The 17,031-nt window shown below is 33.3% G+C and overlaps 1 protein-coding gene across 1 annotated transcript in view; it reads left to right on the top strand.

The window, feature by feature from the left end:
- The first annotated feature begins 13,313 nt into the window (after positions 1-13,313).
- LOC132732335 (tetratricopeptide repeat protein 17-like) overlaps positions 13,314-17,031 on the top strand; it is an 85,752-nt gene continuing 82,034 nt past the window's right edge. The window contains 2 exon segments of the mRNA XM_060718741.1: positions 13,314-13,469; positions 15,444-15,588. Of these exon segments, the coding sequence (XP_060574724.1) occupies positions 13,356-13,469; positions 15,444-15,588 (259 nt within the window). The 5' untranslated portion in view covers positions 13,314-13,355.

The raw sequence follows: 17,031 nt of genomic DNA on the forward strand, positions 1-17,031 counted from the left end.
GTAAAACTTTACTGATCTCAACTCAACACTGAAATATCTCGAAGAATATTACACCTTACCATGCTAGATTTATGAAATGGACTTGCCCAACCGTGTATTTTGACCTGTCCATTTTTATTTTGAGGGGTTTTGAAAAATGAAATTATCAAAAATGCTAAAATTTAAAAATCAACAGAATTGCTGCTGGCATACAAATGGTTAAAGGGAGATAATAACATTTATTGAATAAGACTATAAGGAATATTCAGTGCTTGACTCTTTGCTTGGTATCTTTATATTGAATCATATTATCAAAAGTGTCCTTTTGAAAGAGTTGCAGCCCTTAAATATTCTAAATTTGACTCTGTGAGAAGAGTTATGTCCCTTTATGTAATCTACAGCAAACACTTAAAGACTTTTTTTAAAAGGGTGGGGAGGATAGGGTTTATTGTAATGTTTCGTAATTTGCCAAGAATTTATTAAATTAGGTCAGTGTTTGGCTAAAAACTAGAAAAATTGACAATATTGGTTATTTTTCTTGATTCTGTTGCAGATGATATGTTAGTTTCTATCTTTTAGAATTTGGGATAATTATGATGTTTGAAAGAATGGTTTTGTTGAAACTTAAATGTGGTCAAATTTCTCGTTTGCTAGTAATTAATGTCAACATACATATGTTTTTAGAAATGGTTTTTTGTTACATATTTATACTTTATACATAATCAAGAAGGCAGAATATAAAAAGACAACATGTCAATGTAAAACTGACCTGAGGGAAACAGAAAAAAGCAAGCTTTTTATTTCAAAACGTCAAATTTTACAAATTTATTTTGAATGAAAATCTTAAACTTAGAAATTCTACAAGTCTTAGGGCTGAAAAAAAATAATTAAGAAATTGTTCATATTGAACTGTATTTCCGTAAACCCATACCCTGGTGGAACAGAAAGTGTCAAACCTTTTCCATCCATAGAGCCAGACCAGGCCTCGAGGTTATAAAACTTTTTAGCTAAGTTTAGTCTTAAATCTCTTGATTTTCATTGGTCAGTTTACATTCTGAGCTGATTTCTAACCAATCAAATACTGGAGATAAGGATTTGAACTTAGAAAATTTCTTTATAACCTTGGACCCAGGTCTATACTATTGGCTTGACTAACTTTAAATTTTTATCAAAATTGATAATGAACTGTTCCTTAATAGAGGCTTGACCTGTCCATTTGGTATATGGATTAAACATGTAGACTGTTTCTGCATGCATTAAACTGTTCTATTTTGAGATGAATTGTTAACTTGATTGGTAGATGTGTATATTTCATAGGCTATACAGGGTATGCATAAATAAATAATAATTATGTAAGCTTTATTGTTTTCGTCCACTGTTTCAAACAAAATGATTTTTCAAAAGTTAAGATTTAAAGTTTTTCAAAGCAAAAGTTGCATTGATTATTATAATGTATAGATAGTTAGACAGTGGCGTAGCTACTATTTGGCCATGTAGGCCTGGGCCTACAAGTTGGTCAAGAAATTGGCATTTTCAAAAGTCCCAAAAAAATACAAATAAAAAAAGGCGTAGGTGCAGTTGGTAGTGGGTTCAATCCGTATGGTCAAATCAAGTATGTTTTAGGCTTATTCATGATTTACTGTTGTCAGTAAAGTTTGAATCTAATCAAATTCATAGTTTTAATTAATTGTTTTGATATATTTCCTTGAAAATACTTTAGAATGCGTATTTTGCTCTTTTTTAATCTGAACTTGTTTTTGGCTTCTTGGATTACAAGTTGAAAAAAGCTGGCTACGCTTAGATGAAGATGTTAGTACTTAAACTCTTTGAAAGCTAGTGGCTTAAATATTTTGCTAGTTCCATCAGTATAACCCCAAACTTAACAACATTTATTTATATCAAAACTAGAAAAATTAAAATTTATTGAGGGGAAAAAATTGACAAAATATACTGTCATAATTTTTACCAAAATGTAACTTGACCCTGTGTTACTTAGATACGAAAATTAAAGATTTTAGTTGAATTCAGAGTTTGGTGAGCTTTACCAAAATGTGGCTTGACCCTGTATATTTTGTGAAATACGACTATACTTAGCCGTATGAAATTTTGTATGTATAAAGAATTCAGGTGAATGTGTACAGCTCAAGGTCATAGTGAAGGTGATTCTATACATGTATATAGTATGTTAATTTCTAGAATGTCAGATTTTTTTGAATATTTTTTTTGCTCTCTGAAAAAATTATTTTTCAATATGTTTTTTAATTGTATATAAAGATAATAGATCTAGATTTTTTTTGTGTGGGTTTTCTTTGCTTTGCTGAAATAAAAAGTCATATATTTTTAAACATTGAATAAAATAATTGTCTATTTAATTCAATTTTCTTAAACAACATACGGGATTTAGAGGTGTGTGATATTTCAAAACTATTAATGAAATGGAATACATTGTAGCTAAACTAACAAGGCAAAGTTTCATGATAATTAAAAACTTAATTGATTATTGTATATTACTAAACCAAAAAAAGATGTCATACATTGTTTACAAGCATTTAAGGGAAATTTTCATCCATTCGGTGGTAAAATGTTGCGTGTCTGTTTAGGAAATAGAAAAGTTCTTCACCTAAGTGCAGTAATGGGTTAAATCTTTGATTTAATCGAGGAGTTAACCAGTTATTGCACTAAGGTGAAGAGTTGAACTAAATAAGGTATACAGTTTCACCATGAACAAAACTTCCTCGTTTATTGAATATTACGCAACAGTTTCGGAAATAAATTAATTCATTTAACATGGAATAGTTTCATGAAAAAAGCAGTACAAAACTTCCTTGTTGATTGTTGCATTTATTAAACAGAAAAAAAAATCTACCATACGAGTCTAGTAAACCATTGGTTATTGTACATTTATATTATATTCACCATAATTTATGCTGTTGCCATAGTGAATTTTTTTTTAACATTTAAAAGTTTAAAATAAAATAGATAAAAATAATCCTTCAATAATTATACAATTTAAAAGATATATGTAATTCTTTGTGTTAAGGCTATTTTCACTAATATTTTAAAACTGCTTTATTTTTTATGTGCAAGTCTTGACTGTAAATTATAAATTGATTTAACTTTGTGTGTGTGATGATTTTTTTATAGCATTTTTTTTGTTGTTTTTTTTTTTTCAGACCACAAAATCATGACATAGTATTGAATCATGTGGTTGTATTGGAGATGCACTTCTTAATATAAAAGCACATTTCATGCAATTGTTAATTTTTATATGTGCAAAAATTTGGACGCTTTTTTCTGTAATAATTTTTTTTTTTAAATATATAACGAGAAGATTACGATTTTAAATACATTTTATAGGGCATGCTGTGGAAATTTGTAGTTGATAACTGTTAAAGCAGCATGCCTCCAAATTCATGCTAATTTTCATGAAAATTTTGTAAATGTGTTTAAAGTAAAATATTGTGAAATGAACGAACAAAGTAACTGACACATTGCAGACAACACTTTAAGTCAACACTTAAATCCACATAAATGCCCAAAAAGAGGTCAAAATATGTATGCAAAAATAGCCCTAATTGTGTTAGTCATGTAGTAAAATTATGGTGATAAATGTTGCTAAATTAGTCATTTATCGCATTATAACATACTTAACATGTTAATAATTAATTGAATCTTGAATCTTTTTACTTTCTCAAAATCTTAATATGTTTTTTTCTTGGAATACTCGACTAATCTGGAGGCATGCAGCTTTAATCATGTAAGATAAGCAGTATCTTTTTAATTTAGGAATAATCTATAATTATTTTATCTCGTCTTTATGTCTATATGAAAATCACCAAAGTTGTCCCAATGTTTTCTCTATGAAGAAATAAATAAAATCTTTCAGTCTTGCTTCAATATTGAACATTCTTGCTTCAATATTGTCCAATTTTATTTCTATGAAATAAAAATTAAGAATTATTCTGATAGTTATTCAAATTATAACGTGTCAAAAAGAAAATGACCACAGTCATCCAGTTTCTTTAATATGAAGATATGAATATTTCCAAAAAATACACCTTCGCTTCTATGAAGTACTTAGTGAACGTGGACCTCACTAGGAGCTCTTTTATGAAGTTAATGGTTATTTTTTTATCCGCAAATAGCTTGACATGTTGAAAATCTGTCAACCATCCCATTTTAAGTAAAGCATTGTTGTAAGATTTTTCTCCAAGTTGCTTTAATTATGATGCTGATGCATCGCAAACTGAAAACATGTTTCTCTACAACGAACCATGATGGTCTCATGTCCTATGCTTGTATAAAATCATTCACCATTTCCCCTTTCCTTTTGTATTTTGAAAATGTTTTTTTTTTGGTTGTTTTTTTTTTTGTCTTCATTTTTTCATGCTATAATGAAACATTTAAGATTTTTATTTAACGATTCTCTGAGAGAATCTGTGCATTTGTTAATAAGAGTACAAGTTGTTGATACCAGTTCACCCTTCTTTTTTTTCCTTGAATATACATGATTGTAGTAATAATTATTTGCATCATCAGTTTTTCCTTACCTTATAAGACCACATTCTCTCTCCCCCCCCCCCCCCCCCCCCCCGCTCTGCCCCACCATTTTCTATCAACATTTATGATATCACACTGTCATATCCATTATTTGCACAACATAATAAACAAAATAGAATACTGTAACAGACACTGTGGGAAACAAAAAACACAAGTGAGCCTTGTCACAACAAAACCAACATAATGGGTTTGCAACCAGCATGAATCCAGACTAGCCTGAGCATCCGCGCAGTCTGATCAGGATCCATGCTGTTTGCTATCAGTTCTCTACTTGTAATTGAGTTGGTAAGCGAACAGCAAGGATCCTGATCAGACTGCGAAGAGGCGCAGGCTGGTCTATATCCATGCTGGTCGCAAACCCACTATGTTGGTTTTGTCATGGCGCAGCTCAAATATACTCTACTATCACGCTATATAGACGCTTTCTGGACATAACATTTTAATGGAATAATATAAACTTTTAGAATTGATAAACTTAACTTCTATTCTATTGTAACAAATTTCGTCTTGCAAAAATTCTCTTATTGTAGACATATTATTTCTTCTCGTTTTTGTAATAATTTGATTTTCACGATTGGATTTTACATGTACATAAATACTAATAACATTAATTACAGATTTTAGTTCACAATATTATCAATATAGGTCTGTTTTTTTAAAACAACTAACAAACTATAGAACAATCTTTCACTAACCAGAAGTGCAATCTCGTAATAAATTTGTATGTATTTGCTAGAAGCTATTCATTCACAGATTGTGGGGAAGTTGTTTAAAGAAAAATTTTATCCGAGTGCTAAGTTCATAGATATAGCCAAGGTCTTACACCACTATTATCGAGACAGGCCAGTCTGTAAATTTGGTGCAGTCTGACCTGGCTCAGTATAGTGTTGGCTGAGCAATAATGTTTTTCATCAATAAATTTTTAAACGTCAAAAAATCTACAATTGGCAGTTTCGGACATGCCCATGCATTAACATAAGACTTAATGGGAATAGGTTTTAAAAATTAATTTTATATGATAATTTGAAGTATATCGATATGTGCGTCATATTTGATGATAGCAAAAAGAACTTATTTTTGACCTCAAAATTAATGCTTGATATACATGTATAAAGAAAAGAAAGCTTCCCTCTGTCTGTGATTGAATGGGTTTTAAATTGAAAACCTGTTATGACCATAATGAATAAATTATTTTACAATGCATTTTAATATTTGATGTATTATTTTACTCCTTCTGCAATTAAAGCAATATGGTTTGAAGCGGAGGTTTTAACCCAAGACCGCCTTATCTACTTGGAGTACTAGCTCTTTAATGCTAGGGTGCCAGCTCTTATTTACTCTTGTGCTTATCTACTCGAGTGCTAGCTCTTGTCTACTCAGGTGCTAGCTCTTATCTATTTGGGTGCTAGTTTTTATCTACTCGGGTGCTAGCTCTTATCTACTCTGGTGCTATCTACTATCTACTCAGGTGCTAGCTCTTATCTATTTGGGTGCTAGTTTTTATCTATTCTGGTGCTAGTTTTTATCTACTCTGGTGCCAGCTCTTATCTACTATCTACTCAGGTGCTAGCTCTTATCTATTTGGGTGCTAGTTTTTATCTACTCAGGTGCTAGCTCTTATCTTCTATCTACTCAGGTGCTAGCTCTTATCTATTCGGGTGCTAGTTTTTATCTACTATCTACTCGGGTGCTAGCTCTTGTCTACTCTGATGCTAGCTCTTATCTACTATCTACTTGGGTGCTAGCTCTTATCTACTCTGGTGCTAGCTCTTATCTACTCAGATGTCAGCTCTTATCTACTCTGGTGCTAGCTCTTATCTACTCAGATTTCAGCTCTTATCTACTCGGGTGCTAGCTCTTATCTTCTCTGATGCTAGCTCTTATCTACTCGGATGCTAGCTCTTATCTGCTATCTACTCAGGTGCTAGCTCTTATCTACACAGATGTAAGCTCTTTCTGCTCTTAGGCAAGCTCTTATCTACTCTGGTACTAGCTCTTATCTACTCTGGTGCAGCTCTTTTCTACTTGAGTGCCTGCTCATGTGTGAAATAATGCACAAAGTGGTACCTGTGGTCTTCCTCCACCAGAAAAGCTGGAAATTCACTTGATAACCTTTACATGACTTAAAGTCTAACAAAACAAAATATGTCCTACATGGCCATGATGGGTACCTCCTGTAAGAAATAAGACCAACCTTCATTTCTATGCTTTATGAAAAGATGTTTTATTGTAAGCTATTCAATTTAAAGTCCATTAATTAACACTGGACAGTTCCATAATCTGAAAATGACTACATGCTTAAACAAGTTTATATGCAGTCTGGATGCTTTTAAATAATATAAAACTCTAAATATGTTCATAGGGCACTAATGCCCCTCTTCATTTTCTGTGTCACAGTGGCATATTTACTTACTTGCCTATAGTTGTTAAAGACAAAAAGTTATGTAAATAAATTTAATAAAATATAATGACAAAATTATCAGTAAGTTTCGCAAGTCTTTGACTAAGAAAACTTGTTCTTGATAAGACAACTGTTTCATGCGTGACCTTTGACCCAATGACATGGGTCTTCTACAGGTCATGTGTGCAATGTCTCAGTTTCATAAACTTACGCTCATTACTGTGATAATACATAGTTTGACCTTTGACCCAATAACCTCAAAATCAATAGCGGGCACCTGCTGGTTATGGCAATGCACCAACATAGTTTTAAAACCATAGCCTTTATTAATGATTGATAGGACAGGGATTTTATTAAAAGTGGGTATGTGTCCTTGACCTTATGACCTCATAATCAATAGCGGTCATCTACTTGTGATGACTAACCTACACTAAAGGCTAAATCTTTAGACTGTATGCCAAGGTGTCCTCTAGTTGTTTGGACAAGCTTTTTGTTATCGATGTCACCTTTACTTACATGTATTGATATCAAAATCAATATGGGTCACACCTTCAAGACTTTAATGATCTCCTCACCAAACAGAGGACTAGACCAAGTGTTAACTAGTTATTGGATGGACACATTTTAAGTTGTGAAGACCACGATGACATGGACTTAATGACCTCAAAATCAATTTGGAGGTTCTACTGACCATGGACAATGTCCCTGCCAAGTAACATCAACCACGGCTTCCTAGGTCGTTGATTTGACAAGGAAGAGTGACGTCCTAATTAGTGGAGGGCATCTGTAAGATTTGGTCGCTTTTTCTGGACAGTATACATGTGTGAACTGCCTCTGACACGAGAGTGCTAAATCTATGTTCTCTATTTGTCTTGCTATTGTTTAAATTTAGAGTTGAACTGTTCAAAAGAAGAAGTACTTTTGTTAATCTTGTACACGATGGTCATGACGATATGTCATAATGATGATGATGATACATACATGTAAAATAACAATAATGCCGTGTCATGTCCATGTCTTGTTTTCTGTATGTAAGAGGCATGTAGGTGACTGCGAGGGGTTTTATGAGGCACGACTATTAACCTTCCAAATATACTCTTTTAACAGATACGTATTTCTTTTCTTGTTAAAAAAAACAACATTCCGTAAAGACAGTAAAACATGCACGTTTTTGCCATACTTTGTTGACACTGGAAATTGACTCAAAACAATCTTTACTTTTGTCAAGATATTGTTCTTACAACACTATCTATCTCTATCTTCCATATAGTCAAACCCCTGCTGGGGACCTAGACTTGACGCGCGTCAACTGACAAGAATGTTAGTAAAAGAGTTGAAATAAAAGAATATAAAAGTAAAGGAAATGAGTATATTGTTAAAAACAGGTTAAAAACAGAAAAGGTATTTTTAAGGAGACGTATGTTCAATCCGGCTTACAGCCAGACTGAACTCGGGGCCAGACAAGTTTATGATTTCAGGTGGTAAAGCATTCCAGTGGACAATTGTTCTTGGGAAAAATGAATATTTATAGTAATCAGTTTTAGTTTGGACTTGTTGGAATGCATGGAGATGGGATGTTCTAGATGATCTTGTAAGAGGGACGATATACTTTGGGAAAGGAATAGCCACCTGGTCATGCAGGATGTTGTGAAACATGACCAGGCGTTGGTCAATACGCCGAAGGTCAAGGCGCCTCCATTGAAGGGAAGTCAACATGTCAGTGACACTTGACATACGGCCAAAGTCATGTTTGACCCACCTAGCAGCCCTTCTCTGGACTGACTCTATCTGGTCAATGAGAGTTCCTGTGTAGGGGGACCAGACCGTGGAGCTGTACTCAAGCTGGGGTCTGACAAGTGTCTTGTATGCTGTTGACTTTAACCTTTCTGAGTGAACCTTGATGTTTCGGCGTAGAAAACCAAGTGTTTGATTCGCCTTTGTTGTGATGTTGTTTATGTGTTTGTTCCATGTTAAATCATTTGATATTGTAATGCCAAGGTATTTAGCAGATGGAACTGTTTCTAATGTGGTGTTATGTAGGAGGTATTTTGTTGGAATGACTGTTTTTCGTTTTGTGATTTGGATAACCTGGCATTTTGATGGATTAAATTGCATGTCCCATTTTATTTCCCATTGTTCAAGTTGGTGTAAGTCATGTTGAAGTAAGCTAGAATGAGAAGCGACAGTCAGAGATAGATAGATGGCTGTGTCATCAGCAAATAGGCGGACCTTAGAGGATTGGACATATTCAGGAAGGTCATTTATGTATATAAGAAATAAGAGAGGTCCGAGGACCGAGCCCTGGGGAACACCGGAGGAGACTGGTATGGAGCTGGATGTGGAGCCATTTACCACCACGGACTGTGACCTGTTATCAAGAAAACCTTTGATCCATTTAAGAGTCTGACCCCTTATACCGTAGAAATGCAGCTTATACAGCAACTGGTCTGCTATTTGAACTGGGATTTAAACAATACAGTAGGTTGCTCAGAATTTAAAAAATAGTTTAAAAATAGGGCAAACAAAAATATTCGCGTACTTATTATAGCATTTTAGGTACAACATTGCCTTTGCATGTTAGTACAAGCTTTGTGCACACCGAGTTTGCGGCCATCTTTTAGGTCATTTTTTGTATTTTTTTAATACAATGCTGACATTCAATCTCAGGAGCAGCGCTTCCCGACAACCATAACAACAAGAAGTAGTTCTCAAAACAGCTTAAAACTAGCGCTGTAAAAGAAAGAAATATGTTTATTCTGTTTCAAGTATCCAGCAAATTATATGAATTCAAAGTTTAAAAGAAGTTTTGGCTTATATGGCAACACGCTCGTTTAGGAAATGAGAGGTCGAGGTTCCAATCCCAGTCAAGGCAATAAATATTGGTTTTTTAGTTTTTATGCGATTTTAACATTCTTTCCTAAGGAATTAGCCACGATATGCAAGGATAAAGTGTGGCTGTCATTAAAATGTACATAATTGATTTTATAATGCAAGTTAGAAACTCTGGTCGTGCAAAATTCCGTATGTATCAAACTCAAACTGTTATAGCAAAAGATCTAAACGCAGTCGCTGCAACTCGGTGCCCTGCAGGATGAATTATAGTATATCAAAATAAACATATACAGGAAAATACAAACAGAGTCATTTGTCTGCTATTTATCTGCTTTCATTTGCGATATGACAAAAAATGATTGTCAGTTGTTGTTGCTTTTTTAAATTAGTTTGTTTATAAAATACCTGAATCTTTAAGATTAACATATTTCACTGTTAACACATTTTTGTGTGCATAAAAATGTCATTCTGATGTAAACACCGACACAGTAGTTTCTTCAAAATACCATTCTAGAATCAATCAATTATATCTTCAATTTTACTTGCCTCTTCTTAGAATAATCACGCTTACAACATCGTAAAATGCTAACCATTCAAACTTTTCGTTTCTTAAATATCAAGCCCCCCCCCCTTCCCTTGGAAAGTGCAGCTCGAGTATCATGTTTCTACACCTGATATGCTTCAAGTGTGCAGAATCATCTTTGCCCCACTAGCCCAAGCCTGCAAGAGGACCAACACGAAATTCTTATTTCCAGGTATCCAAACAAATCCAAGTTACTTTTTCTTACTGCATTGACATAAATGATATTTGTGTAAACCTTGATAAAAATGTTGTTTCACATGAGTATTTTGAATTCATAGATCTTACCGCAGAACAATGGAGGTGAAATTTCTTTTAGGCAAGTAGGGCCCGTGATCTGAAATATGAAAAACAAGATCATCAATTGGAAGGGTGTCGTTCAATGAACACAATCTCCTCACGATTCAGCAACACAGCTCCACCAGAAAGGAGCCCAGCAGGACACCTGAGTATGAACAACCGTGCGTGATTGGCCAATCAGTCTTGTATTATATGAGATTGTTTTTATTTTATTTTATTTTTGTTGTTGTTGTTGTTGTTGTTGATGAATGAGAGTTCGAGATCTATGGTCCGATTCCCGAGACATAGTTACAAACAAACTTGTGTGCATGTCTCTCAAAGATATAAAAAAATGTATATATATGATTGATATTTTAATGCCAATTTGAAACTGTAGAAAAAAATCAAATTTAAACTGTTATAGCAAAAATTTAGCAAGCATATTTCTTTACTTTTTACAACTGTTTTTACAACTTTATGTTTAATTTATAAATATCTTTTTAGATGACCAACACACAGGAACTGGTGTTAGTTGTTATTCTATGAGTAGTAGAATCTGTGGTGAAAAGGGGGGGACTATTTACGGTCTTGTTTTTATTATACAATTATTGACTAGTGAGCCATTGAATATGATGTGATATTCACCGGCAGATGACATATTGACCGAGGCGATAGCCGAGGTCAATATGACTTTCTGCCGGTGAATATCACATCATATTCAATGGCTCACTAGTCAATAATTGTTTTATTATATGAATAGGCTAAGAAATAAAAAAATCACGAAAAGTACAACCTTATATACATGTACAAATTTTGCCTCATTGAAGCGCGGGAAAAAAGACGCACGTGTTAGGCGTGCAACGACTTCGCGAACGCTGCGCATACAAAAGTAATTCAAGTTTATACTCATCATTGCGGTGTAGCCTTTGAGTAAAATGGTAATGTATTGATATTTTAATCGAGAAACATGCCATAAAGAACAAAAAGCAACAATTATTTTTTAAGTAACACGCGTATTTAACAGTCTACGGTGTATGATCATTGAATATGAGTCTCAATCTATTTTTAGACTGGGAAAATCCAATTCAGCCAGTGAATATGATACTACACCCAGTAAATATGATTTTATAAAAAGTTCTGTTGACTACTGTTTGGACCAATGAGATTGAAGCTATATTTAGATCATATAATAAAATAAATTCTTTAACAGCACGTGTATACATTCTAGAAGAGGTGGCGATGACGCCTCATGTGACAAACACTATTTTTCTTTTATTCTAGGGTCATAACTTGGCCAAACAATCATTTAACGGGAAAACCCATGTAATATGCGCGAGTACTTGACATACCAATCAATCCTGTAAAGATTCAATGAAATTGGATTACTTGTATAAGATGCGTAGTCCGGACAAATTTGTTAAAAAAATAAAGGGCCATAACTCCGACAAAAAATGGACTGAACCATAAAATTTCGATGATATGCATAACTTAACATGGTATTGATCATTCCTGTAACATTTTGATGAAATTGCACTAGTAGTCCAGACACATTTCGGTGTAGCTGACAACAACAACAACAAAACAACACTTTTTTATTCAAGGGCCATAACTCGGCCAAAAATCATCCGATCGGAAAACCTGTGTAATATGCGTAAGTACTTGACCTACCGATCAATGCTGTAAAGTTTCATTGAAATTGAATTAGTTGTTTTAGTGGAGTAGTCCAGACAAACTTTAAAGATAAAGATAATTAAAGGGTTATAACAGCGACAAAAATTATTGAACCATATAAAGCCGATGTTCAAATGCACAACTAGGCTTGATACTGATAGTTCCTGTAAAGTTTAAATGAAATTGCACCAGTAGTTTCTGAGGAGTGGTCCAGAAAAGCTTCTGTGTAGCTGACAACACCCTAAATGCAACCACAAATTTGGACACCCCACCTATCTGCCCCTGGACCCCTATTACAACCCTGAAAAAAATCAACACTCTAAGGCCTACTATAAGGTACCAAATACAAAACTACCGATAAAATTATAAAAGAATGTTTCCACTATCAAAATTATAGTTATAGATCCATATCTAGATCTATATATAGATCTATATCTATAATTATAATTTTGATAGTGGATTTTTTTTCTTTTTATTGGTGGTTTTGTATTTGGTACCTTATAGTAAGCCTTAGAGTGTTGAATTATTTCTTTTCAGGGTTGTATCAGATAAGGGTGGGTGTCCAAACACTGATACTGTCACCTGTGAAACACCTTCTTATTCAACAGCCGTAAGCTAACTCGGCCAAAAATCATTCAACCGGAAAACTTGTGTAATATGCGCAAGTACTTGAGCTACAGAACAATCCTGTAAAGTCTGTTTAAATTGCGTTAGTGGTATAAGAGGAGAAGTCCGGACAACCTTTAAAAAATAAAGTATTAAAGGGCCATAACTCTGACAAAAATCTTTGACCTATGATATGCCTTGGTAATGATCATTCCTATAAAGTTTGGATGAAATTGCACCAGTAGTTTTACAGACAGACAGACGACGGAGAAGTGATCCCTATATGTCGCCACAACTCTGTAGAGGCGACACAAAAATAAAATGCAATTAAAAATAGCCACACTATAAAGTAATTGTTTCAAACCACTAAATTATTTAGTCATTATTACAATTTGTATTTCTACCGCTTCACCGCCAACCGGAAATGAGCTGGAGGAAAAAGTAAACATGGCTGCTCAAATTGCAGTCCTAATTAGTTTAAACTTATTTTTTTCTAACATAAGGCTTTCGCAAGCCTCGACGCATTGGGTTGTTACAGAAGATGGAAAAGTTCAGGCTCAGGTAGTTGTCATTTGCATACTTACATGTGAATATGTGAAAAATTTATTCTAAAATTCAAACATAATTTTCTAAAATAACCTGCGTGTACTCTGAAGATACAAGTAGATTTATTGATTAAACGCTTGTTGCAAACAGTCAACTACTGGCCATAGCAACTGCTGCTTTTGACTGGATTCAGTGCCATATATGCAAATTTGCAAGATTTTAACCTTGCATTTAATATAAATGATATTTCAGACATGAAAACAAAATTAGATTTTGTACATGTACTGTATCTATTTATTTTCCTTGTTTAATGTTAAAGGGTAAAATGACATCTGACAATGAGAGAAATAAGTTAAAATATATATTTATATTTATTTTGTTAATCATAGCAGGGCCGGCAAAATCTGAATTTGACTAACTTGTCTGTATTTCTCTGAAGCATTTCTTAACTTGTCGGTATAACATACATTGTAATAAACATACTATATTAGTATATAGTAAATTCTTGAAAATTTCCACTTGCCTGTACAGGTTGTGGGACAAGCAATACGGACAGTTGATTTTGCCGTCCCAGCATAGAATAACATAAAGCAGACTGTCTGACAACTGTCAAAAACTTTTTAGTACATGTAGTTGTCAGTTCAAAGGTCATTGAGTTGTTGTTCTGTTGTGTATGATCTTTTTTATATTTTACAATTTAACAATGAATTAATCATGATTTATTAGACCAACAATGACAGTTTGTTATTTAAAAGTTAAATTACATTTAAAAATAAACTAGCAATACAGCCAAGGCAATCTCCTGGATTAGACCCCTATGTATATTTTAGAAGTAAAACTTGTATATAATACACCGATAATATGAAATTAGGTGCTACCTATGGCGCGGAAAGCTCTTATGAATTATGATTTTAGCATAACATGTTTAGTGTACATGTAAACCAGATTTTTTTTGCACTTCATTAGTAGTATTTTCTACGGTATTTTCTAACGTAAACAAAACGAATAAATTGGTGGTGTTCAACCTATCAAGGGGGACCACTGCGCATGCGTCGGCGTTTGGAAAAATCCTGTCCGCCATTTTTGTTAATCTCTAATCCAGTTGTTGTTCTAACGTTATCTTTTAATGTGCTAATTTATCAAAAAGGATATGTTAAAGTAACATTTTATATTTATTATCGTTACTATAGTTCTTATCAATAAAATGAATGTTTTTTTCTGATCTTGCACATCATTCTTTCACCGGAAGTGTTATTTAGCATGTGTCTGCTAGCAATGGTCTAGATTTTGTAGACGCTCATTAATAGCGCTCTGATATCTATATTTAGCTCAAAAGGATTTCAATATGGCGGCGCCCTATAACTAAGGATTTTTTTACAGCTCATTAGGTATAGGATATATATTTTTTTGAAATTTTCATTTACTTTCAATTTGATTTCATTTGAATTGATACGCGTCATACATGTTATCTAAGAGCGGTACAGCCCTCGCAGGGCCTTTGGCCCCGTTCGGACTTTCCGCATATTAATACACTGAAGAAAACGGAATGAACCTTATATATACTCATGGTTCCCTCTGGGTAAATTTTAGTTTGCACCACCAAATTCGCCAATCAGAAAAAATTGGAGCCAATGGCTCCTAACTTGGAGCCAATAATTCTGCAAGGGAGACATGCTTATCTTTATTAAGATATGTTAGAAGTTTAGACCACGGTGTCTATTCCAGGATATAGCCAAAGCCAATATCAATATAATTTTATATATTATAAGAAATATTAACATTGTCATATCATTTTGTAAGTGATTTTTTTTAACAATTTTTAAGTATCTTCCTAATATACAATACATCACTCAATCAATAATTAATTGTAACATGTACAAATCATATACATGTATAGGAAAAAATGATAATGCTAAAAATGCTTTTCCTATTTACATTGCAAGTAGATAATCTGCAATATATGTATTGAATTATTCTTTCTGCTTGTAGATGGACTCAGTGTTTAACATGAAAAGGCCATATGACCTTGTTGCCTTTATGAAACAAGAGGAGAGAGCTAACATGCTAGACAAACTGAAGCAGGAACTGCTCTCTAGGAAAGTTGAGATAGACAGTACAGAGGACAGAGATACAGGTGATTATTTCTGCTTAAATAGTGGCTCATTATAGCCATTTACCTAATTGACAAAACAATTTCGACAGGGCATTTTTTGCAACATCATGAAGGGACAATATATGGTCCTATTCCTAATTCAAACATAACTGCTACCTGTCCAGGCATGATAACTATCAACTTATTCTGTCAGTAAATATTTTGTAATTTTCCCTCAGCTTTGTCCGGATTGTAAGGTTTACAAGTCCATTTTGAGACATTTAGCTGGAAGATGGGTTAAACAATATATATATCATGCTCAAAATTAACTATGTTAAAATGCTGATTATTGCTATTTAGTATCTTTTTTAAATGTAAAAATAAACAGTAGTACTTCAATTCAAAGGAGTATTAGACGTTTGAAATGTCATTGTTAAGGAAGTAACTAATAATATTTTCCAGGAAAAAAATGTTGTATGAAGTTGCTCTTTAGTAAAAATTAATTGTTTAAGGAGATATATTTAATTAAATAAGAATTTAATATGGCTTTAATACGGTTTTTAGGAATAAAAATGTTATCACATTTTAACAGTTTATGAATTCACTGGAGTTGATTATTTTATTGAAAAGCATTGATCGTCATTAAATTCTACCTATACATGTATATTCTTTATAAATTTTAATCAATTTTTGAACAAAAGCATGTCATTTTCAAACATTGAACAAGGTTGATTTGTTGCTAAATTATGTATTGACTATTGGAAAGGCCTACAGTTTCAATCCATTAAACAAATAGTGTTGCTTTGTTCAGACCAGACTGTCTGCTGAAGACAATTATTCCCCTATCTCTCAAACAGTTTATTGGTAATATTTGTAATTTTTCCACTTGCAAAAATAAGACATTTCTACCTTTCACTAAGTTTAACCCTTAACCTGCTGAATTTCTTAAATGGAGTTTTCCAATTTCCATTTTGACACAAGCAGGTTGGCCTGGCTCTATACTGGTGGCAAAGACTAATCACTTTCTCCTTCAGCAGGGTAAACATTAAGTAAGTATAAATTCAAACCATATGTTGCAAAAAGATGTACAGTACAGTGAAACAAGTGTTACAGACCACCTCTGAATACAGATAACCCTGCAATTTGCAAATAAAGGTCACTTTTTGATAACCCTTTATTGATAAAATGTAATAAAGTAACCTCCAATTAAAGATCACCTGTCTATTAAGACCACCTGTCTATTAAGACCACCTGTCTATTAAGACCACCACTTGTCTCTCCATTTGGTGGCCTTTATTCACAAGTTTGACTGTATTTAGAAAATTTAGAAGAAGACTGATTCAAAAATCGTGATATATTTATACATGTACACCAAATTAAATAGCCAGTACATTTGAATACATGTTATAAACTGTAATGTTGGTGTTATGCTTGCTTGTTTTAGTTATCCCAAGTCAAACATTATATATAACATTGCTAAAAAGT

This window comes from Ruditapes philippinarum, unplaced genomic scaffold (genome assembly GCF_026571515.1).
Source record: "Ruditapes philippinarum isolate M1 unplaced genomic scaffold, ASM2657151v2 ctg2084_1_1_1_1, whole genome shotgun sequence".
Taxonomy (NCBI): domain Eukaryota; kingdom Metazoa; phylum Mollusca; class Bivalvia; order Venerida; family Veneridae; genus Ruditapes; species Ruditapes philippinarum.